Source organism: Pecten maximus, chromosome 1, assembly GCF_902652985.1.
Source record: "Pecten maximus chromosome 1, xPecMax1.1, whole genome shotgun sequence".
NCBI classification, from domain to species: Eukaryota; Metazoa; Mollusca; class Bivalvia; order Pectinida; family Pectinidae; genus Pecten; species Pecten maximus.
Window position 1 is genome coordinate 4,875,191 of NC_047015.1, and position 24,872 is coordinate 4,900,062.

Sequence of the window (24,872 nt, forward strand, 5' to 3'; positions counted from 1 at the left end):
CTTATAAATGTTCACCAAGGGAAATAAAATCAGATCCTGAAAATGTTTTTATTTTTACTTAAAACCGATGGATCTATATATTTCCAATTTTTGTGTTGCCTTTTTCTGAAAAAGGCACCATATAGGTATTACCATCATACATGAGTTCATTCATTGTATGGGAATCCATCCGGCAAATCATACAAATTATACTTGGAATACAATGAATATCCAAGCCGTTTTTAAAAAAAATTCAAATCCTAGCTTGCTGTGCAGGTGACACATCCACTTCCGTGGAATTCTTGTGTTGTTTCCTACCCAGTCCATGCTCCCCCATGTCCACCACTTTTGTTTTCCTGATCTCTTCTTCCATTTTCCTGATATCACCCTTGACCGTTTTCATCTTTCCAGGTTTGTCTGTTGTTCCCCATTGCTCCACTTTTGCCATTCCAAATCCCCTTTGTCCTACATGTGTTTCACCCACAGTGCTTTCAGACCATTTCTTTCACGTTCTGATTATGATGCCAGCAAATCGTTAACCCCAACAATCTCTCACAGCCATCACCTCTCTTGCTTGACTACCTTGAACTTCTCTAACAATGATGATATTGGGAGTTAGTTTTAATGATGTGCTGTAAAGGCCAACACTTGTCAAACTTGGAGATACTCCTTGCCATCTACACAGAGACTGGCAGACTTGTGGTAACATCATAAAATATGAGAGGCCATGTCATTCAAGGTGGAACCCCTTATTGGTAGAGGCCCATCTTGAACTTCCCTGGTGGTCTGCATGCACTTGATATTGTTGCCATGGTTCCATCTTTCATCAAACCAATTTCCCAAACACTTCGGCAGGTTGCTCACTATGGTTCCCTTTGATCTTTGTGATTTTCACCATTACCTTGCCCCCTTTGATGACGAAGTTTCCTGGGTTTGAACTGCATTCTTTCCTATCCAACAGTATCTCCCAGGGCTGTCACTTAGTCTGAACACGTGTTGTGGCTGTCACCGAGTCTGAACACGTGTTGTGGCTGTCACTGTCCAATCATCCATGAAGTCCCTACATTGGGAGGTAGCCAGATATCTGATACTGTTCTCGGACCTCCCGTTCCCCGTCAGCTGCCCTAATGATTAAGATTCATTCCCATCACAAAAAGTATCACGGAAAACGTACATCCTGTGACCGTTCCTGTGATAATGCTAGAGTGCAGTGTTCAGCCAAATGAATGTGAAGTCACTTAGGTCGATTCAATGTTGAATTGTGAGGAGATTTGTATCGTTTGAGATACAGTAAGTAGAAGGTGAAGTCTGATTGGTGTACACTCAACACAAACATGGCTGATGACGATAGATTAAAATTTGTACTGGTAAAAAAAACACAAACAAATGTATGATATAGCATTATTTTATTTCATATCTAGAGTTAAAGTATCTCTCTAGCACATAAAATCTGACAGTGTTTAGCTCCTAAGCTGTCACTAATGTCTGTGTATAACTACAGGACAGTCGTACATACCCATACACGCCGACACAGACCTAGTATACAGGCATTCTATATGCATCAGGAAAATGGTGACAAATTATACAAAAATTATCCATGAAAATCACATCAATAATTCTAACAGTCTAACAAAAAGCATGATGTAAGGTTGGTAGCATGTGTTATTTGAATCCAAGCATAATTACGAGGCCTGTTAATCTTTATAATTGAAAAAAAAATTTCTAATGAAGTTGTGTGAACTACTTCATAAACGTGAAAACATTTTACACAAAGTAACATGTTATAACCGATTGTAAGTTTACGAAGATTTCCTTCAGTACCTGATTTAAAAACAGTCAGATTCTTGGGTGATGGTTTTCAGTATTTTGAAAATATTTTTCTAATATATGTCTATGTTAGATTCTATCAAAACCAAAATCATTTATTTCGGTATTGGACACTTTCACACATGCAGATTTCCTATAAATGTAAACAATCAAAGTGTCAAAGCCACTCATAGGTGTTGTGCATGAGGGATTGAAATATGGGAGAAAAGCAAATATTATATAAATATAAAATGGCATATAATAAGAGGACATTTTTATTGTTTTCTAATAAGTGCATTCCTGAATGTTTTACTGATGATTATCCTATCTCATTATAAGGAATTTTACTTACTTTAAAATGGCTGTGGTTGCGTTAAAGTTGTGATGAATGGTGAAGAATTACGTTTTTAATCCTCACCTGAATTGGCATACTATGTTGATTGAGTTTAATTCTTAGAATGATTAATCTGTGATGTCCGTCATGTTTCTTAAAAGAAACACATTGCGATTCCCTATATATAAGATTCCTGTGAATTACTCTTCCAGTTTATTTTGTTTTGCTTAAATTGTACTCAATTTACTGCTGTCTCTCCGTGTAAAAACTTATCTGTATCCTGATTAGAGATCTGGCAATTTTCGTCTCGGAAATTTAATTTGTTCTCAATGAACATTGGCCTACCTTATCTGTTTCGGTGACTTGTTGAATCGCACGTTCATATTATATACTTTGTGTAAGCATTTCATAATCGACTGATTTCAAAGGTGCAACCTCTTTATTGCTATCGGAATATGTTAAAAATCCGCGATTAAAAACTATTCGACGGCCGAGGGCCATTTTTATCAACTCAAGAGCTTGAGATGACTTTCCAATGTCGCAGCAACGAGAGTGTTTACAAGTTACCTCCCCTCCCACTAACCAGGAAGATGTCGTAATAATATTTGCACAGAAACTAGTTCGGATTACTCAGAGATAAAACAGGTCATTGTGTACGATTTAAGCTGTTCTTCTGTAATCTATTTTTAAAAAGCGTGAATCATATTACTAAATCACAAATAAATACTTCATGGAAGGAGAAAAGATTGTCTAGTGTGTTGTTAGCATTTTTTGGGAAAAATTATTTCCGGTCCCATCCTGAACTCATCGGGATTTATCAATGAAATAAGTAACATTTTGATTCCCTCGAGAGTTCCGAATGTATTTGTTTCACAGCACCTAAAAAGTCATACTTAAATACCAGTTAAAATGAAGTTAAACAATACTGGAAACACAACTGTAGTTTTTCCACAAAATGATGAAGAATTTTATACCATAATCAAACCCAGTACACAGTGCCTAAATTGGCTGGCTTCCGTCACTACATCTTAACAGTGTACAGATCACCTCATCAATTAGATTTGAAATTGACAAAATTAATCTATAAATCTTTAAAATTTAAATGTCAATACAATTGTGTTTAAATATGGATACTGGGTAATAAGGAATATCAAAGAGAACTCCATGAGCATTTTTAAGTGTTAATAATACTTTACCAATTTAACAAACACAGGTGTATGTATACATACAAATTCGGTTAATAAAAAAACCCACTACATTTTGGTAAGATAAACAATCTAAATTATCATTCTTTCGGTCTGTGTAAATTTCTAAATATTATAATGCCATCATCAACATAGATATTAAGTTGAAATGCTAAAATTAACAAGATTAATATCATTACAGTTTATAACTCTTTCAAGCAAAAGACAAATCAGGAAGCATGACAATGTCATATGACATGCCTACATGATATATGTCATACATAATGACATGACAAACCTACATAAAATAGAGCACGCCTATATAATGAGTTACACGCTGGATACCATCTCTGACAAGTGTTGGCAGCATTGATTAGTCGTTCTAACTGAACACGTGAAATGTACACACCAATAAATCAGTAACCATAGTTACCGTAATATTACCCACTGTAACCTTGTCTCGACACCACTCAAACATAACTATTATTAGTTTATAACAATACAAATTAAGCCACTAGATTACAATACAATAATCGATAATTACGTTTTAAAATGTGTCATAAAAATGCTACAAAGTAAATAACAAAAAATACCCTGCACCTATTGTAACAATGGATTTTTGCCTTGATACCTCGCTCTATATCGCATATACCTAGCAAGAGGCCCAGAGGGCCTGTATCCCTTGCCTGGATATTTCATCAAATATGACAAAAACTCCTATCTTAATTATATGATTACCACTTTCCCAATTAAGGATCCAAATTAATTTAGTTTGTATATAAAAAAATTGCTTTGTTCTAAGAAGTCCTTTATACCAAATACAGTCAAATTGATATAATTGACCCAATTTAGCCTCCAAAGGCCCCGAGGGGGATGGGGGTAAGGTGGGTGTCTTCCTAGGTTCACTTTATCCTCACTCAATATTATACCGCTAAAATATTTCTGCCTACACTGTAATTAGATCTAATATGGCACAAAAACATAAAAACAAAGATGTCTGTGTACCACGCACGGGGACACAACAACAGTCATTATCAGACAGGTATACATACCACTAAGGTAAAAGGCAGATATCACAGTCTCACATATATATAGGATATACTAGAAATCAAAGTTGCTGGATGAATATTACATAATAACAATACAAACAAAGCTCATACATCTAATTTACTGTAGACAAAAGATCACCATTCTTCCAACAAAATCACTTTCAGAGTAGTCTAGGTAGTCTCTAGCCAGAGTGGTCTAGGTAGTCTCTAGTTACAGAGTAGTCTAGGTAGTCTCTAGCCACAGAGTAGTCTAGGTAGTCTCTAGCCAGAGTGGTCTAGGTAGTCTCTAGCTACAGAGTAGTCTAGGTAGTCTCTAGCTACAGAGTAGTCTAGGTAGTCTCTAGTCTTGGTAGTCTCTAGCTACATAGTAGTCTAGGTAGTCTCTAGCCACAGAGTAGTCTAGGTAGTCTCTAGCTACAGAGTAGTCTAGGTAGTCTCTAGTCACAGAGTAGTCTAGGTAGTCTCTAGCCACAGAGTAGTCTAGGTAGTCTCTAGCTACAGAGTAGTCTAGGTAGTCTCTAGTCACAGAGTAGTCTAGGTAGTCTCTAGCCACAGAGTAGTCTAGGTAGTCTCTAGCTACAGAGTAGTCTAGGTAGTCTCTAGTTACAGAGTAGTCTAGGTAGTCTCTAGCCACAGAGTAGTCTAGGTAGTCTCTAGCTACACAGTAGTCTAGGTAGTCTCTAGTCACAGAGTGGTCTAGGTAGTCTCTAGTCACAAAGTAGTCTAGGTAGTCTCTAGCTACAGAGTAGTCTAGGTAGTCTCTAGCTACAGAGTAGTCTAGGTAGTCTCTAGCCACAGAGTGGTCTAGGTAGTCTCTAGCTACAGAGTAGTCTAGGTAGTCTCTAGCTACAGAGTAGTCTAGGTAGTCTCTAGTTACAGAGTAGTCTAGGTAGTCTCTAGCCACAGAGTGGTCTAGGTAGTCTCTAGCTACAGAGTGGTCTAGGTAGTCTCTAGCTACAGAGTAGTCTAGGTAGTCTCTAGTCACACAGTAGTCTAGGTAGTCTCTAGCTACAGAGTAGTCTAGGTAGTCTCTAGCTACAGAGTAGTCTAGGTAGTCTCTAGCTACAGAGTGGTCTAGGTAGTCTCTAGTCACACAGTAGTCTAGTTTGTCTCTAGCCACTGAATCTCTGATTGAGTAATTGATAACACAGACTGTTATTGATCAAATAGAATTTCCCTATAGATGAGTCAGTAACAAGCAAATACAATTGTAAGCATGGTTTATAATGAAGACATTAATACCAATACCGGTATGTCCTTGATTAACAGTAGAAAAATAGTAAAATCTTTAAAACTACTAAAAATAAATAGGTCACAATGTTCACTTCAGGACCACTATGTGTACATGCTGACCAATCATTGAGGACGGATCAAAGTTCAAAGTTCAGTATCAAAATGCAGCACCTGCAGTTTTCTAACACATGTCAAGAAAGTGACCATTACATCTAAATGTATCATATCATGGCTCCGGTCTTGTATCAAATTCATGACGAATGCTATCTAAGAAGGAATCTCCTGTTTCTTCCATTTTTTGATGCTGCTCTTCGTAGATTTTTTTCTTCGTCTAATAAAAAAAAAAAAAAAAGTTACAAAAAAAGTAAACAAACAATTACTTTATAATTAGGTTATAGTAGCATATGACATTGATATACTAATCTGTAGATTGTGTACCATATCACCATATAATATTGATCTATTAATATGTAGATTGTGTACCATATCACCATATAATATTTATATACCAATCTGTAGATTGTGTACCATATCACCATATAATATTGATATACCAATCTGTAGATTGTGTACCATATCACCATATAATATTGATATACCAATCTGTAGATTGTGTACCATATCACCATATAATATTGATATACTAATCTGTAGATTGTGTACCATATCACCATATAATATTGATATACCAATCTGTAGATTGTGTACCATATCACCATATAATATTGATATACTAATCTGTAGATTGTGTACCATATCACCATATAATATTGATATATCAATCTGTAGATTGTGTACCATATCACCATATGACATTGATATACCAATCTGTAGATTGTGTACCATATCACCATATAATATTGATATACCAATCTGTAGATTGTGTACCATATCACCATATAATATTGATATACTAATCTGTAGATTGTGTACCATATCACCATATAATATTGATCTATTAATCTGTAGATTGTGTACCATATCACCATATAATATTGATATACTAATCTGTAGATTGTGTACCATATCACCATATAATATTGATATACTAATCTGTAGATTGTGTACCATATCACCATATAATATTGATCTATTAATCTGTAGATTGTGTACCATATCACCATATAATATTGATATATCAATCTGTAGATTGTGTACCATATCACCTGTAGCCTTATACAATTTTTTAAGATCTTGTCAGAAATACACCACAAATTATGGTAATAGGCTGTATTAAGTTACTTCTAAAGTTGTAAATACACAAAGCATATTTGACTGATTTCTTAAACCTTCAACATTACTGTTGAACTGAACATTAATAATATGAGTTTTTAAATCAACATAAGTGTTTTTACCAGGAAAAGTCCAATGTTTCAAAGCGATACAATTCTGTTTAATACAATATCTCCATAAAATACAAATTAAATTATTTCCAGTCGAGATTAAAATTTGAACAGAGACATTTTGTAGCTGAACTCGGCCTGATCCACACAACACAGTAATCAAATAATGTTATCAGCATATCAAAATTACTGTGTTCATAATCATTTCTATATAACAAACTGATCACTTTATAACTCTTTTATAGTAGATAGTAGATAATTGGAAACCAAACACGGCATCAAGCAGTGATATGCATGCCAAGGTAAGTATTGGCATTAAGTACTAAGCCATTGGAAGTCTGGTAGCTCCAGCTCAAACACAGCCACAGTATCTTCTTATTTACAGGTAAGCACAGTGTAGGTATACATGTAAGTATAGGTATGGTCACAGGTAGTGAAAACAGAAAGGATAAGAAGACCTGGAGTTCTATTTATAGTGCACAGTATTGAAGAGTTCTGCATGTGTATATTGTTTTGTGTTAATCAGAAAATCAGTGATACAGACAGAATATGTATCGGATATTGACAGAAGTGGAGGAATGCAAGGGTTAGATACAGGATTTTACAGTTAAGGGGGGGGGGGGGGGGGGGGGGGGGGTGTCCGGGGTGTATTGAGGTGACTGTCTGGGGTGTATAGAGGTGACTGTCTGGGGTGTACAGAGGTGGGTGACTGTCTGGGGTGTATAGAGGTGACTGTCTGGGGTGTACTGAGGTGAATGTCTGGGGTGTATAGAGGTGACTGTCTGGGGTGTATAGAGGTGACTGTCTGGGGTGTATAGAGGTGACTGTCTGGGGTGTATAGAGGTGACTGTCTGGGGTGTATTGAGGTGACTGTCTGGGGTGTATAGAGGTGACTGTCTGGGGTGTATTGAGGTGACTGTCTGGGGTGTATAGAGGTGACTGTCTGGGGTGTATAGAGGTGACTGTCTGAGGTGTATTGAGGTGACTGTCTGGAGTGTATTGAGGTGACTGTCTGGAGTGTATTGAGGTGACTGTCTGGGGTGTATTGAGGTGACTGTCTGGGGTGTATAGAGGTGACTGTCTGGGGTGTATAGAGGTGACTGTCTGGGGTGTATAGAGGTGACTGTCTGGGGTGTATAGAGGTGACTGTCTCGGGTGTATAGAGGTGACTGTCTGGGGTGTATAGAGGTGACTGTCTGGGGTGTATAGAGGTGACTGTCTGGGGTGTATAGAGGTGACTGTCTGGGGTGTACAGAGGTGACTGTCTGGGGTGTATAGAGGTGACTGTCTGGGGTGTATAGAGGTGACTGTCTGGGGTGTATAGAGGTGACTGTCTGGGGTGTATAGAGGTGACTGTCTGGGGTGTATAGAGGTGACTGTCTGGGGTGTATAGAGGTGACTGTCTGGGGTGTATAGAGGTGACTGTCTGGGGTGTATAGAGGTGACTGTCTGGGGTGTATTGAGGTGACTGTCTGGGGTGTATTGAGGTGACTGTATGGGGTGTATTGTGGTGACTGTCTGGGGTGTATTGAGGTGACTGTCTGGGGTGTACAGAATACCTGTCTGGGGTGTATAGAGGTGACTGTCTGGGGTGTACAGAATACCTGTCTGGGGTGTACAGATATAGATAGAGAGACCATTCTCATGCAATTCTCACCTGAATCTCTCATAACAAGTCAATTAAAACTGGGTTATTTGGAAAGAAATGTTAAAATCTGAAAGAAGGACTGTGTCCCACAAAGAAAATGAACAGTAATTATAGAATCAAAAGACCGGAAGGTCATATTCCATATAACATATATATATCCAACAGTCGACACATTTATACAATGGTTTGAGTGTGGAATAACACAGTTTATTGTGTAGAAAATTGTTTATCAATAACCTCTACTATATATAACTGTTTATCCCCAGCCCCTACTATATATAATTGTATATCCCAACCCCTACTATATATAATTGTTTATCCCCAGCCCCTACTATATATAATTGTATATCCCCAGCCCCTACTATATATAATTGTTTATCCCCAGCCCTACTATATATAATTGTATATCCCCAGCCCCTACTATATATAATTGTTTATCCCCAGCCCCTACTATATATAATTGTTTATCCCCAGCCCCTACTATATATAATTGTATAGCCCCAGCCCCTACTATATAAAACTGTTTATCCCCAGCCTCTACTATATATAATTGTATATCCCCAGCCCCTACTATATATAATTGTATATCCCCAGCCCCTACTATATATAATTGTATATCCCCAGCCCCTACTTTATATAATTGTATATCCCCAGCCCCTACTTTATATAATTGTATATCCCCAGCCCCTACTATATATAATTGTATAGCTACAGCCCCTACTATATATAATTGTATAGCTACAGCCCCTACTATATATAATTGTATAGCTACAGCCCCTACTATATATAATTGTATATCCCCAGCCCCTACTATATAAAACTGTTTATCCCCAGCCCCTACTATATATAACTGTTTATCCCCAGCCCCTACTATATATAATTGTATATCCCCAGCCCCTACTATATATAATTGTATATCCCCAGCCCCTACTTTATATAATTGTATATCCCCAGCCCCTACTATATATAATTGTATATCCCCAGCCTCTACTATATATATTTTTTTATCCACAGCCCCTACTATATATAATTGTTTATCCCCAGCCCCTACTATATATAATTGTATATCCCCAGCCCCTACTATATATAATTGTTTATCCCCAGCCCCTACTATATATAATTGTTTATCCCCAGCCCCTACTATATATAATTGTTTATCCCCAGCCCCTACTATATATAATTGTATATCCCCAGCCCCTACTATATATAATTGTATATCCCCAGCCTCTACTATATATATTTTTTTATCCACAGCCCCTACTATATATAATTGTTTATCCCCAGCCCCTACTATATATAATTGTATATCCCCAGCCCCTACTATATATAATTGTATATCCACAGCCCCTACTATATATAATTGTTTATCCCCAGCCTCTACTATATATAACTGTTTATCCACAGCCCCTACTATATATAATTGTATATCCCCAGCCTCTACTATATATATTTTTTTATCCACAGCCCTTACTATATATAATTGTATATCCCCAGCCTCTACTATATATAACTGTTTATCCCCAGCCCCTACTATATATAATTGTTTATCCCCAGCCCCTACTATATATAATTGTTTATAAGTAGGATCACTGTATGTATAGAGAAAGGGCGTGTACAATGTGAGGTGTGAACGGACCTCCTTTTCTTTGTGAATAGTGCGTGCTGATTTCTCTCGTTGGGACCCACCATCACTGCCAACACCAGCTTTGTCCGAGTTATTCTGTAAAACAATAAACTTGCAGTCATAGCAGTAAAGCCACACACTGTATATATATGTACTTGGTCTAGCCAGGCCTGTACTGTTTTATAAATGTGGAAACTACCAAAAAGTTTCATTAAATAAATGCAATGAAAACTTGAATTGCTTGGAAAATATGAAAAAAATGTTCCACATTGGTAAACCAAGTACATAACACAATCAAGCATACAAGTGAGTCAACCAGCAGCAGAGAACCAAACAATGCTTCAAAATTGTAGCCAGGAGAACAGATGTAAAACATTTCTGAAGTATCAAAGATAGAGCAATTTGTAAAGTATTAGTATTGCTGACGATGACTATTAACCTAGACCCCTGTTTACCCTAGGACAAACCTAGGACCCTTGTCTACCCTAGGACAAACCTAGACCTTGTCTACACTAGGACAAACCTAGGACCCTGTATACACTAGGACAAACCTAGGTCCCTGTCTACACTAGGACAAACCTAGACCTTGTCTACACTAGGACAAACCTAGACCCTTGTCTACCCTAGGACAAACCTAGACCTTGTCTACACTAGGACAAACCTAGGACCCTGTATACACTAGGACAAACCTAGGTCCCTGTCTACACTAGGACAAACCTAGACCTTGTCTACACTAGGACAAACCTAGACCTTGTCTACCCTAGGACAAACCTAGACCTTGTCTACCCTAGGACAAACCTAGGACCTGTCTACTCTTGGCTAACCTTGATCCCTGTCTACACTAGGACAAACCTAGGACCTGTCTACTCTTGGCTAACCTTGATCCCTGTCTACACTAGGACAAACCTAGGACCTGTCTACTCTTGGCTAACCTTGATCCCTGTCTACACTAGGACAAACCTAGGACCTGTCTACTCTTGGCTAACCTTGATCCCTGTCTACACTAGGACAAACCTAGTTCCCTGTCTACACTAGGACAAACCTAGGACCCTTGTCTACCCTAGGACAAACCTAGACCTTGTCTACACTAGGACAAACCTAGGCCCTGTCTACCCTAGGACAAACCTAGGCCCTGTCCTCCCTAGGACAAACCTAAGACCTGTCTACTCTTGGCTAATCTTGATCCCTGTCTACACTAGGACAAACCTAGGTCCATGTCTACACTAGGACAAACCTAGGACCCTGTCTACACTAGGACAAACCAAGGACCCTGTATACACTAGGCCAAACCTAGGACCCTGTCTACACTAGGACAAACCTAGGTCCCTGTCTACACTAGGACAAACCTAGGTCCCTGTCTACACTAGGACAAACCTAGGTCCCTGTCTACACTAGGACAAACCAAGGACCCTGTATACACTAGGACAAACCTAGACCTTGTCTACACTAGGACAAACCTAGGTCCCTGTCTACACTAGGACAAACCTAGGATCCTATCTACACTAGGACAAACCTAGGATCCTATCTACACTAGGACAAACCTAGGATCCTATCTACACTAGGACAAACCCAGGTCCCTGTCTACCATAGGACACACCTAGGACCTGTCTACTCTTGGCTAACCTTGATCCCTATCAACACAAGCGAAAGCAGAAGAAGCAAGCAGAGAGTAACCTTAACAGGTGTCACAAGTCTATCCATACATATGTCGTTTCTGGGTCACTTCCTTATTGGAGAAATCCTAAATTTAAATTTGAATATCATCAAACCTACCCTTCAATTGAAATCAGTAAGAGATTGTTGAATGTTGTTAACTTTCTTATCTATGTATCTATGTTATTGTTAAGTAACTTATCTATGTATATCATTGTTTAACTATCTTATCTATATATCTATATTATTCTTAACTAACTTATCTATGTATCTATATCCATAATATATCTGCGGTAAAGATCTGTTACCAGACATTGACAGTTATATAACAGTTTACATACATAATGTATCTGTGGTAACGATCTGATACCGGACATTGACAGTTATATAACAGTTTACATACATAATATATCTGTGGTATAGATCTGATACCAGACATTGACAGTTATATAACAGTTTACATACATACCAGACATTGACAGTTATATAACAGTTTACATACATAATATATCTGTGGTATAGATCTGATACTGGATATTCTATATACAGTAAATGAAGCCGATCTGACCCCTGGGGACAGATGGGCGGGGTCCAAAATCAGGAAATTTTCCTTAATTAATTATAACCATATTTAGTATGATACATCATTGGGGAAGGGCAATCCTAATTTATATAAATGAGGCTGATGCGCCCATGTGGAGAAATGGGCATGGCCCCTTGATGGGACCTTGACTGAAATGTGATGAGATATCTAGCTGTACATACATCTTTGTCGTCTTGCCATGTCCTGTCTTCCTGACTGATGGAGGAGTTTGAGTCCTCCTCTATAGTCTGAAGACCGCCAGGGCTGAAAAGGACAGGTCAAATTATACCATAAAATCTTCAGAAAATACATAGTAAATAATAGTCAAATTATACCATAAAATCTTCAGAAAATACATTTTTTCATCAGAGAAATAATAGTCAAATTATATGATGAAATCTTCAGAGACTATCATTTTTTAAACATTACAAGAATTCCACAGAAAGTTGGGTGATTACAAGAGTTATTGCAAGAAAACAGATTTCCTTTTTTATAGTAACAGAAACCCTGCCCTTCAAACTTTGGACCAGTAAAAAAACAATCCCATGCAAGCACTTGTAGTAAGAAATAACTGCATGATGTTTGAGTTTGATCAGCCCAAGGGAACTTGAGTTATCGCACAGACACAAATGTTCTATTTTTAGTAACAGGACAATGATGAAATGAGGTGTGGATAGGACTGGGAATTACATGAAAAGCTACTGTGATATACACACCCAAGCTTGCTTGTCGCCCTCATCTGGGCAAACCCACTGTTGGGATCATTCATTTCATTCTCACAAGCCTTTAAGAAATCTGCAACATCTCGATGTCCAAAGTCTTCAGCGACCATTCGAGGTGTCCGATCCATGTCGTCTACTATATCAAAGCGTGCTCGGTTGGCAATAAGCCACTTGACACACTCCAGATGACCCCTGAAATTATTGGTACAGCATTGAAATAATTGATTGGATGTATTGTGTATAATACAATATGATTGGATGTATAGTTTATAGTACAATATAATTGGACGTATTGTGTATAGTACAACATGATTGGACGTATAGTTTATAGTACAATATGATTGGACGTATAGTTTATAGTACAATATGATTGGACGTAAAGTTTATAGTACAATATGATTGGACGTATAGTTTATAGTACAATATGATTGGACGTATAGTTTATAGTACAATATGATTGGATGTATAGTTTATAGTACAATATGATTGGATGTATAGTTTATAGTACAATATGATTGGACGTATAGTTTATAGTACAATATGATTGGACGTATTGTTTATAGTACAATATGATTGGATGTATAGTTTATAGTACAATATAATTGGACGTATAGTTTATAGTACAATATGATTGGACGTATAGTTTATAGTACAAAATGTACAATATGATTGGATGTATAGTTTATAGTACAAAATGTACAATATGATTGGATGTATAGTTTATAGTACAATATGATTGGATGTATAGTATATAGTACAATATGATTGGATGTATTGTGTATAATACAATATGATTGGACGTATTGTTTATAGTACAATATGATTGGATGTATAGTTTATAGTACAATATAATTGGACGTATAGTTTATAGTACAATATGATTGGATGTATAGTTTATAGTACAAAATGTACAATATGATTGGATGTATAGTTTATAGTACAATATGATTGGACGTATAGTTTATAGTACAATATGATTGGATGTATAGTTTATAGTACAATATGATTGGATGTATAGTTTATAGTACAATATGATTGGATGTATAGTTTATAGTACAATATGATTGGACGTATAGTTTATAGTACAATATGATTGGACATATAGTTTATAGTACAACATGATTGGATGTATAGTTTATAGTACAACATGATTGGACGTATAGTTTATAGTACAATATGATTGGACGTATAGTTTATAGTACAACATGATTGGACGTATAGTTTATAGTACAATATGATTGGATGTATAGTTTATAGTACAATATGATTGCATGTTGATCACTATAGATAAATAACTGACTAACCTAACATATCATGTTGATCACTATAGATAAATCACTGACTAACCTAACATATCATGTTTATCACTATAGATAAATAACTGACTAACCTAACATATCATGTTTATCACTATAGATAAATCACTGACTAACCTAACATATCATGTTTATCACTATAGATAAATCACTGACTAACCTAACATATCATGTTGATCACCATATATAAATCACTTTGTATCAAATTCAGAAGTTTCTGATCATAGAACTTACTTCATGGCCGCCAGATATAACGGAGTCTTTTTATCGCTGGTCTTCACAGATATGGTCGCTCCCAGAGCAAACAGGATCTGAAAGTACAGGCCAACATCAGCTAGGATTTGTTGTTTTATTCAACTGGATAATATTATCTATGTATCAATAAAGCTTTTTATTAACAAATAATTACAATAACAAGGGAGGCAACTCAGATGACTCACCATCATACAGTTGACATGCCCATTCATGGCTGCCAAGTGCATCGCTGTATAACCAGTGGGGGTTTCCAGATTTAGATTGGATTCTCCAATGGCCAGCCACTTGACAACATCTATATGACCATCTGTGGATGCGAGGTGCAGTGGTGTGCGCCCACTCTCATCCTTTGATCTGTAAAAGTAGATAGGTAGAATAAGCTTTTGCATGAGCTGAAAAACATGTTCCACAATATGAGATTCTGACAAAAATAAAAGAAAGAAAATGTTGAGTTCTTCACAGTTGTGAATTATAAATTGCTGGTACTAAATTACTTATGAATCTGGTAGAAAATAAAAAGTTGATAACTCTAAAAAAATATACGACCTATGATCCGAAACATGATCATTCAGATAAGTACTAGGTTTGAAATAGGTCAACACAATATGACATTTTCCACTGACAGTATTCTTGAGATATAATTGTATAGATATGGTGAAAGTGCTTAGATGTATGACCACTGTCTGATAAACCTTACTCCTTCATTTCTGGATAGTGCTGCAGTAGTTCCTGAACTCGAGCTAGGTTTCCTGCCCGAGCTGCCTCGTGGATCGTAGGCCCTGTTAGCACTCGCTTCCTCTCCACAACCTCCTCACTTGTCTTCATCTTGGAATCCTCCTCAGCAGCCCTCAGTCCTACCTGTAAACAATAGTATAATACGACAAATGAACATTCCAGAAATCATACATAATACCAAAATTTATTAAGGTAGAGCATGATGAATGGGCAGATGGAAGAACTATCAGGAATGAAAGACTATTAAAGCACAACCAAGGATTGGTTAAAAAAAGTGTATACTCTGTAACAGGAGTAAAAGGAATGTATGTTTATCATCAACCTGATTATAATCCAACACAGACATTTATAGACATCCCACCGTTTACTTTATATAATCCAACACAAACATTTATAGATATCTCACCGTTTACTTTATATAATCCAACACAGACATTTATAGATATATCACTGTTTACTGTATATAATCCAACACAAACATTTATAGATATCTCACTGTTTACTGTATATAATCCAACACAAACATTTATAGACATCTCACTGTTTACTGTATATAATCCAACACAGACATTTATAGATATCTCACTGTTTACTGTATATAATCCAACACAAACATTTATAGACATCTCACTGTTTACTGTATATAATCCAACAGAGACATTTATAGATATCTCACCGTTTACTGTATATAATCCAACATAGACATTTATAGATATCTCACCGTTTACTGTATATAATCCAACACAAACATTTATAGACATCTCACCGTTTACTGTATATAATCCAACACAGACATTTATAGATATCTCACCGTTTACTGTATATAATCCAACACAAACATTTATAGATATCTCACCGTTTACTGTATATAATCCAACACAGACATTTATAGATATATCACTGTTTACTGTATATAATCCAACACATATATTTATAGACATCTCACCGTTTACTGTATATAATCCAACACAGACATTTATAGATATCTCACCGTTTACTGTATATAATCCAACACAAACATTTATAGATATCTCACTGTTTACTGTATATAATCCAACACAGACATTTATAGATATATCACTGTTTACTGTATATAATCCAACACATATATTTATAGACATCTCACCGTTTACTGTATATAATCCAACACAAACATTTATAGACATCTCACCGTTTACTGTATATAATCCAACATAGACATTTATAGATATCTCACCGTTTACTGTATATAATCCAACACAGACATTTATAGATATCTCACCGTTTACTGTATATAATCCAACACATATATTTATAGACATCTCACCGTTTACTGTATATAATCCAACATAGACATTTATAGACATCTCACCGTTTACTGTATATAATCCAACATAGACATTTATAGATATCTCACCGTTTACTGTATATAATCCAACACAGACATTTATAGATATCTCACCGTTTACTGTATATAATCCAACACAGACATTTATAGACATCTCACCGTTTACTGTATATAATCCAACACAGACATTTATAGATATCTCACCGTTTACTGTATATAATCCAACACAGACATTTATAGATATCTCACCGTTTACTGTATATAATCCAACACAGACATTTATAGATATCTCACCGTTTACTGTATATAATCCAACACAAACATTTATAGATATCTCACCGTTTACTTTATATAATCCAACAGACATTTATAGATATCTCACCGTTTACTTTATATAATCCAACACAAACATTTATAGACATCTCACTGTTTACAGTATATAATCCAACACAAACATTTATAGACATCTCACCGTTTACTGTATATAATCCAACACAGACATTTATAGATATCTCACCGTTTACTGTATATAATCCAACACAGACATTTATAGACATCTCACCGTTTACTGTATATAATCCAACACAGACATTTATAGATATCTCACCGTTTACTGTATATAATCCAACATAGACATTTATAGATATCTCACCGTTTACTTTATATAATCCAACACAGACATTTATAGATATCTCACCGTTTACTGTATATAATCCAACACAAACATTTATAGATATCTCACCGTTCACTGTATATAATCCAACACAAACATTTATAGATATCTCACTGTTTACTGTATATAATCCAACACAAACATTTATAGATATCTCACCGTTTACTGTATACAAGAGGCCCAATGGGCCTGTATCGCTCACCTGGCTCTACAGCAACTTTGAAGTTGATTGAGGTCATTTCTACAGATACTATGCTGATTATCATAGTAAGCTAGGTTTATTCATATTAATAAATTTTCTAGTCCTTCATTCCAGCATTTTATTGGCCTAATATCTGGTCTAGGAGGCTCTTGGCTATCGCAAAATTATTGTTTACAGATTTAAGCCGATTTCACCCTTGTGACCTTAAATGTAGGTCAAGGGTCATTAATTTGAACAAACTTTGTAGCCCTTCACCCCAGCATGCTACAGGCCCAATATCAAGTCCCTGGGCCTTTTGGTTATTAAGAAGAAGTCATTTGAAGAATATAGCCTATTTGACCAATATGACCTTGAATGAAGGTCAAGGTCATTTATTTGAACAAACTTGGTAGCCCTTCACCCAAGCATGCTACAGACCCAATACCAAGTCCCTGGGCCTCTTGGTTATTGAGAAGAAGTTGTTTGAAGAATATAGCCCATTTGACCCATGTGACCTTGAATGAAGGTCAAGGTCATTTATTTGAACAAACTTTGTAGTCCTTCATCCTAGCATGCTACAGGCCCAATATCAAGTCCCTGGGCCTCTTGGTTATTGAGAAGAAGTTGTTTGAAGAGTATAGCCTATTTGACCCATGTGACCTTGAATGAAGGTCAAGGTCATTTATTTGAACAAACTTTGTAGCCCTTCACCCAAGCATGCTACAGGTCCAATATCAAGTCCCTGGGCCTCTTGGTTATTGAGAAGAAGACATTTGAAGATTATAGCCTATTTGACCCATGTGACCTTGAATGAAGGTCAACGTCATTTATTTGAACAAACTTTGTAGCCCTTTACCCTAGCATGCTACAGGCCCAATATCAAGTCCCTTGGCCTCTTGGTTATTGAGAAGAAGTTGTTTGAAGAGTATAGCCTATTTGACCCATTCGACCTTGAATGAAGGTCAAGGTCATTTATTTGAACAAACTTTGTTGCCCTTCACCCCAGCATGCTACAGGCCCAATATCAAGTCCCTGGGTCTCTTGGTTATTGAGAAGAAGTCGTTTGAAGATTATAGCCTATTTGACCCATGTGACCTTGAATGAAGGTCAAGGTCATTTATTTGAACAAACTTTGTAGCCCTTCACCCCAGCATGCTACAGGCCCAATATCAAGTCCCTGGGCCTCTTGGTTATTGAGAAGAAGTCGTTTGAAGATTATAGCCTATTTGACCAATGTGACCTTGAATGAAGGTCAACATCATTTATTTGAACAAACTTTGTAGCCCTTTACCCTAGCATGATACAGGCCCAATATCAAGTCCCTTGGCCTCTTGGTTATTGAGAAGAAGTTGTTTGAAGAGTATAGCCTATTTGACCCATTCGACCTTGAATGAAGGTCAAGGTCATTTATTTGAACAAACTTGGTAGCCCTTCATCCTAGCATGCTACAGGCCCAATATCAAGTCCCTTGGCCTCTTGGTTATTGAGAAGAAGTTGTTTGAAGAGTATAGCCTATTTGACCCATTCGACCTTGAATGAAGGTCAAGGTCATTTATTTGAACAAACTTTGTTGCCCTTCACCCCAGCATGCTACAGGCCCAATATCAAGTCCCTGGGTCTCTTGGTTATTGAGAAGAAGTTGTTTGAAGATTATAGCCTATTTGACCAATGTGACCTTGAATGAAGGTCAAGGTCATTTATTTGAACAAACTTGGTAGTCCTTCACCCCAGCAAGCTACAGGCTCAATATCAAGTCCCTTGGCCTCTTGGTTATTGAGAAGAAGTTGTTTGAAGATTATAGCCTATTTGACCCATGTGACCTTGAATGAAGGTCACAGTCATTTATTTTAACAAACTTAGTAGCCCTTCATCCCAGCATGCTACAGCCCCAATATCAAGTCCCTGGGCCTCTTGGTTATTGAGAAGAAGTCGTTTGAAGATTATAGCCTATTTGACCCATGTGACCTTGAATGAAGGTCAACGTCATTTATTTGAACAAACTTGGTAGCCCTTCATCACAGCATGCTACAGGCCCAATATCAAGTCCCTGGGCCTCTTGGTTATTGAGAAGAAGTCGTTTGAAGATTATAGCCTATTTGACCCATGTGACCTTGAATGAAGGTCAAGGTCATTTATTTGAACAAACTTGGTAGTCCTTCACCCCAGCAAGCTACAGGCTCAATATCAAGTCCCTTGGCCTCTTGGTTATTGAGAAGAAGTTGTTTGAAGATTATAGCCTATTTGACCCATGTGACCTTGAATGAAGGTCACAGTCATTTATTTTAACAAACTTAGTAGCCCTTCATCCCAGCATGCTACAGCCCCAATATCAAGTCCCTGGGCCTCTTGGTTATTGAGAAGAAGTTGTTTGAAGAGTATAGCCTATTTGACCCATTCGACCTTGAATGAAGGTCAAGGTCATTTATTTGAACAAACTTGGTAGCCCTTCATCCCAGCATGCTACAGGCCCAATATCAAGTCCCTGGGCCTCTTGGTTATTGAGAAGAAGTTGTTTGAAGAGTATAGCCTATTTGACCCATTCGACCTTGAATGAAGGTCAAGGTCATTTATTTGAACAAACTTTGTTGCCCTTCACCCCAGCATGCTACAGGCCCAATATCAAGTCCCTGGGTCTCTTGGTTATTGAGAAGAAGTTGTTTGAAGATTATAGCCTATTTGACCAATGTGACCTTGAATGAAGGTCAAGGTCATTTATTTGAACAAACTTGGTAGTCCTTCACCCCAGCAAGCTACAGCCCCAATATCAAGTCCCTTGGCCTCTTGGTTATTGAGAAGAAGTTGTTTGAAGATTATAGCCTATTTGACCCATGTGACCTTGAATGAAGGTCACAGTCATTTATTTTAACAAACTTAGTAGCCCTTCATCACAGCATGCTACAGCCCAATATCAAGTCCCTGGGCCTCTTGGTTATTGAGAAGAAGTCGTTTGAAGATTATAGCCTATTTGACCCATGTGACCTTGAATGAAGGTCAAGGTCATTTATTTGAACAAACTTGGTAGCCCTTCATCCCAGCATGCTACAGGCCCAATATCAAGTCCCTGGGCCTCTTGGTTATTGAGAAGAAGTCGTTTGAAGATTATAGCCTATTTGACCCATGTGACCTTGAATGAAGGTCAAGGTCAATTATTTGAACAAACTTGGAAGCCCTTCACCCCAGTATGCTACAGGCTCAATATGAAGTTCCTGGGCCTCTTGGTTATTGAGAAGAAGTTGTTTAAATGAAAAAGTTGACGCCGGACGGACGGACGGCCGGACAGACGGACGGACAACGGACGCCGCACCATGGCATAAGCTCACTTGCCCTTCGGGCAGGTGAGCTAATAATCCAACACAAACATTTATAGACATCTCACTGTTTACTGTATATAATCCAACATAGACATTTATAGATATCTCACCGTTTACTGTATATAATCCAACACAAACATTTATAGATATCTCACCGTTTACTGTATATAATCCAACACAAACATTTATAGATATCTCACTGTTTACTGTATATAATCCAACACATATATTTATAGACATCTCACCGTTTACTGTATATAATCCAACACAAACATTTATAGATATCTCACCGTTTACTGTATATAATCCAACACAAACATTTATAGATATCTCACTGTTTACTGTATATAATCCAACACAGACATTTATAGATATCTCACCGTTTACTGTATATAATCCAACACAAACATTTATAGATATCTCACTGTTTACTGTATATAATCCAACACAGATATCTATAGATATATCACTGTTTAGTAAAACGATTCTAGTAGCAGAATATAATGTTAAATAAAGAGAAATTAAAAGAACTTTTCAAAAAGGCAGTCACTTAGAAACAAAACATAATATTAAGTAAAGCATTGTGTAGAGAGATAGAAGGATTAACGTAATTTCCTGTGTATTTCCAGCGACCTATACAATGTTTAAGATAGCAGCCTAGTGTATTGCCAGCGACCTATACAATGTTTAAGATAGCAGCCTAGTGTATTGCCAGCGACCTATACAATATTTAACATAGCAGCCTAGTGTATTGCCAGCGACCTATACAATGTTTAACATAGCAGCCTAGCGCGGGCTATCTCTGGATTTGTTTACCAAATTTTCAAAAAAAATGCAGGCTATACGTTGTTAAATGTTTCCACTTTTATTGAAACAGAGGATGAAGTTACAGAATTCAATGCCCTGATATTTATGCACATGTAGACTGGATTTACGCTATTTGTACACAAAATAAACTGTTTATATATAGCTTTAATTATACATAGCTTTAATTATACATATATCTTTGCAAAATCAACACAATATTTCCATTGTATGTCTGATATCCATCATTTAAAACATCTTCGGTAAATCGCGAAGTCACCATCCATCGAAGTCTGATGGCTCAGAATCACTTTTAGATAATTCGACCTATATTCATTAGGGATACAATCGATGTATAACCTGCTGGCAGTCGGCCAGTGGGGGCTATATATCTGGAACTTATTTTACGAAATCATCAAAAATGCCTTAATTTACTTCCTACGGGCTATACCACGGAGCAGGCAATACACAGGCAATTAACAGTATATTATACTATACAATGTATATCATATAAGGTAAGCCACATCCAAGCAAACTGTATATATTATTGTAACATGAAGAAGAAAACTAAAATGTCTGCTAACATGGAGATTTATTATTCTGAATCAACATAAAAAAGCTCATCATTATCTTTATCTACTCTAGTCCTACATCAGTCTGAACCACTTTATCTACTCTAGTCCTACATCAGTATGAACCTCTTATCTACTCTAGTCCTACATCGAGTCTGAACCTCTTTATCTACTCTAGTCCTACATCAGTCTGAACCTCTTTATCTACTCTAGTCCTACATCGAGTCTGAGCCTCTTTATCTACTGTAGTCCTACATCAGTCTGAGCCTCTTTATCTACTCTAGTCCTACATCAGTCTGAACCACTTTATCTACTACTAGTCCTACATCAGTCTGAACCTCTTTATCTACTGTAGTCCTACATCAGCCTGAACCTCTTTATCTACTCTAGTCCTACATCAGTATGAACCTCTTTATCTACTCTAGTCCTACACGAGTCTGAACCTCTTTATCTACTCTAGTCCTACATCAGTCTGAACCTCTTTATCTACTCTAGTCCTACATCAGTCTGAACCACTTTATCTACTCTAGTCCTACATCAGTCTGAACCACTTTATCTATTCTAGTCCTACATCAGTCTGAACCTCTTTATCTACTCTAGTCCTACATCAGTCTGAACCTCTTTATCTACTCTAGTCCTACATCAGTCTGAATCTCTTTATCTACTCTAGTCCTACATCAGTCTGAACCACTTTATCTACTCTAGTCCTACATCAGTCTTAACCTCTTTATCTACTCTAGTCCTACATCAGTCTGAACCTTTTTATCTACTCTAGTCCTACATCAGTCTGAATCTCTTTATCTACTCTAGTCCTACACCAGTCTGAACCTCTTTATCTACTTTAGTCCTACATCAGTCTGAGCCTGTTTATCTACTCTAGTCCTACATCAGTCTGAACCACTTTATCTACTATAGTCCTACACCAGTCTGAACTTCTTTATCTTCTCTAGTCCTACATCAGTCTGAACCACTTTATCTACTCTAGTCCTACATCAGTCTGAACCTCTTTATCTACTTTAGTCCTACATCAGTTTGAACCTCTTTATCTACTCTAGTCCTACATCAGTATTAACCTCTTTATCTACTCTAGTCTTACATCAGTCTGAGCCTCTTTATCTACTGTAGTCCTACATCAGTCTGAGCCTCTTTATCTACTCTAGTCCTACATCAGTCTGAACCACTTTATCTACTACAGTCCTACATCAGTCTGAACCTCTTTATCTACTGTAGTCCTACATCAGCCTGAACCTCTTTATCTACTCTAGTCCTACATCAGTCTGAACCTCTTTATCTACTCTAGTCCTACATCAGTCTTAACCTCTTTATCTACTCTAGTCCTACATCAGTTTGAACCTCTTTATCTACTCTAGTCCTACATCAGTCTGAGCCTCTTTATCTATTCTAGTCCTACATCAGTCTGAACCTCTTTATCTACTCTAATCCTACACCAGTCTGAACCTCTTTATCTTCTGTAGTCCTACATCAGTCTGAACCTCTTTATCTACTCTAGTCCTACATCAGTCTGAACCTCTTTATCTACTCTAGTCATACATCAGTCTGAACCTCTTTATCTACTCTAGTCCTACATCAGTCTGAACCTCTTTATCTACTCTAGTCCTACATCAGTCTGAACCTGTTTATCTACTCTAGTCCTACATCAGTCTGAACCTGTTTATCTACTCTAGTCCTACACCAGTCTGAACCTCTTTATCTACTGTAGTCCTACATCAGTCTGAACCTCTTTATCTACTCTAGTCCTACATCAGTCTGAACCTCTTTATCTACTGTAGTCCTACATCAGTCTGAACCTGTTTATCTACTCTAGTCCTACACCAGTCTGAACCTCTTTATCTACTCTAGTCCTACATCAGTCTGAACCTGTTTATCTACTCTAGTCCTACATCAGTCTGAACCTCTTTATCTACTCTAGTCCTACATCAGTCTGAACCACTTTATCTACTGTAGTCCTACATCAGTCTGAACCTCTTTATCTACTCTAGTCCTACATCAGTCTGAACCTCTTTATCTACTCTAGTCCTACATCAGTCTGAGCCTCTTTATCTGCTCTAGTCCTACATCAGTCTGAGCCTCTTTATCTACTCTAGTCCTACATCAGTCTGAGCAATCATTTTTTTGCAATGTCACTTGATTGATTATATGTTTTGCTGAGATACTTGAGTAACAGTTGATGTGGTGTTACTGTTAATGTACAGAAAAACAATTAATCTGCTGTATCTGATAACAGAAGCTTGTTATATAGGTATATCAATAATCAGATAATGTATGACGGTGGCAGATACAGGGGGGAGGGGGGGGGGGGGGGGGGGGGGGAAGTATCAACATTGATATGAGTGACACTAATATCTTGTCAAATAACATAAAATACCCAACCTGTATATGTACATATGTCATTCCACAACCAACCCACACAGTTTCGCTCTATCCAACATTTTGCTAGTAATTTCAAAATTATCTAATTCCACTTTCATTTTGTAACATGTACATTACTCTATACCTGGTAATTTTCGCCACAGGTTATT

The 24,872-nt window shown here is 37.1% G+C and overlaps 1 protein-coding gene across 1 annotated transcript in view; it reads right to left on the reverse strand.

The window, feature by feature from the left end:
• Positions 1-1,370: 1,370 nt before the first annotated feature.
• LOC117340108 overlaps positions 1,371-24,872 on the reverse strand; it is an 85,286-nt gene continuing 61,784 nt past the window's right edge. The window contains exons 20-26 of the mRNA XM_033901903.1: positions 15,427-15,587; positions 14,915-15,083; positions 14,709-14,785; positions 13,153-13,350; positions 12,619-12,700; positions 10,213-10,296; positions 1,371-5,916 (exon numbers count right to left, since the gene is read on the reverse strand). Of these exons, the coding sequence (XP_033757794.1) occupies positions 5,812-5,916; positions 10,213-10,296; positions 12,619-12,700; positions 13,153-13,350; positions 14,709-14,785; positions 14,915-15,083; positions 15,427-15,587 (876 nt within the window). The 3' untranslated portion in view covers positions 1,371-5,811. The remainder of the gene's footprint in view (positions 5,917-10,212; positions 10,297-12,618; positions 12,701-13,152; positions 13,351-14,708; positions 14,786-14,914; positions 15,084-15,426; positions 15,588-24,872) is intronic.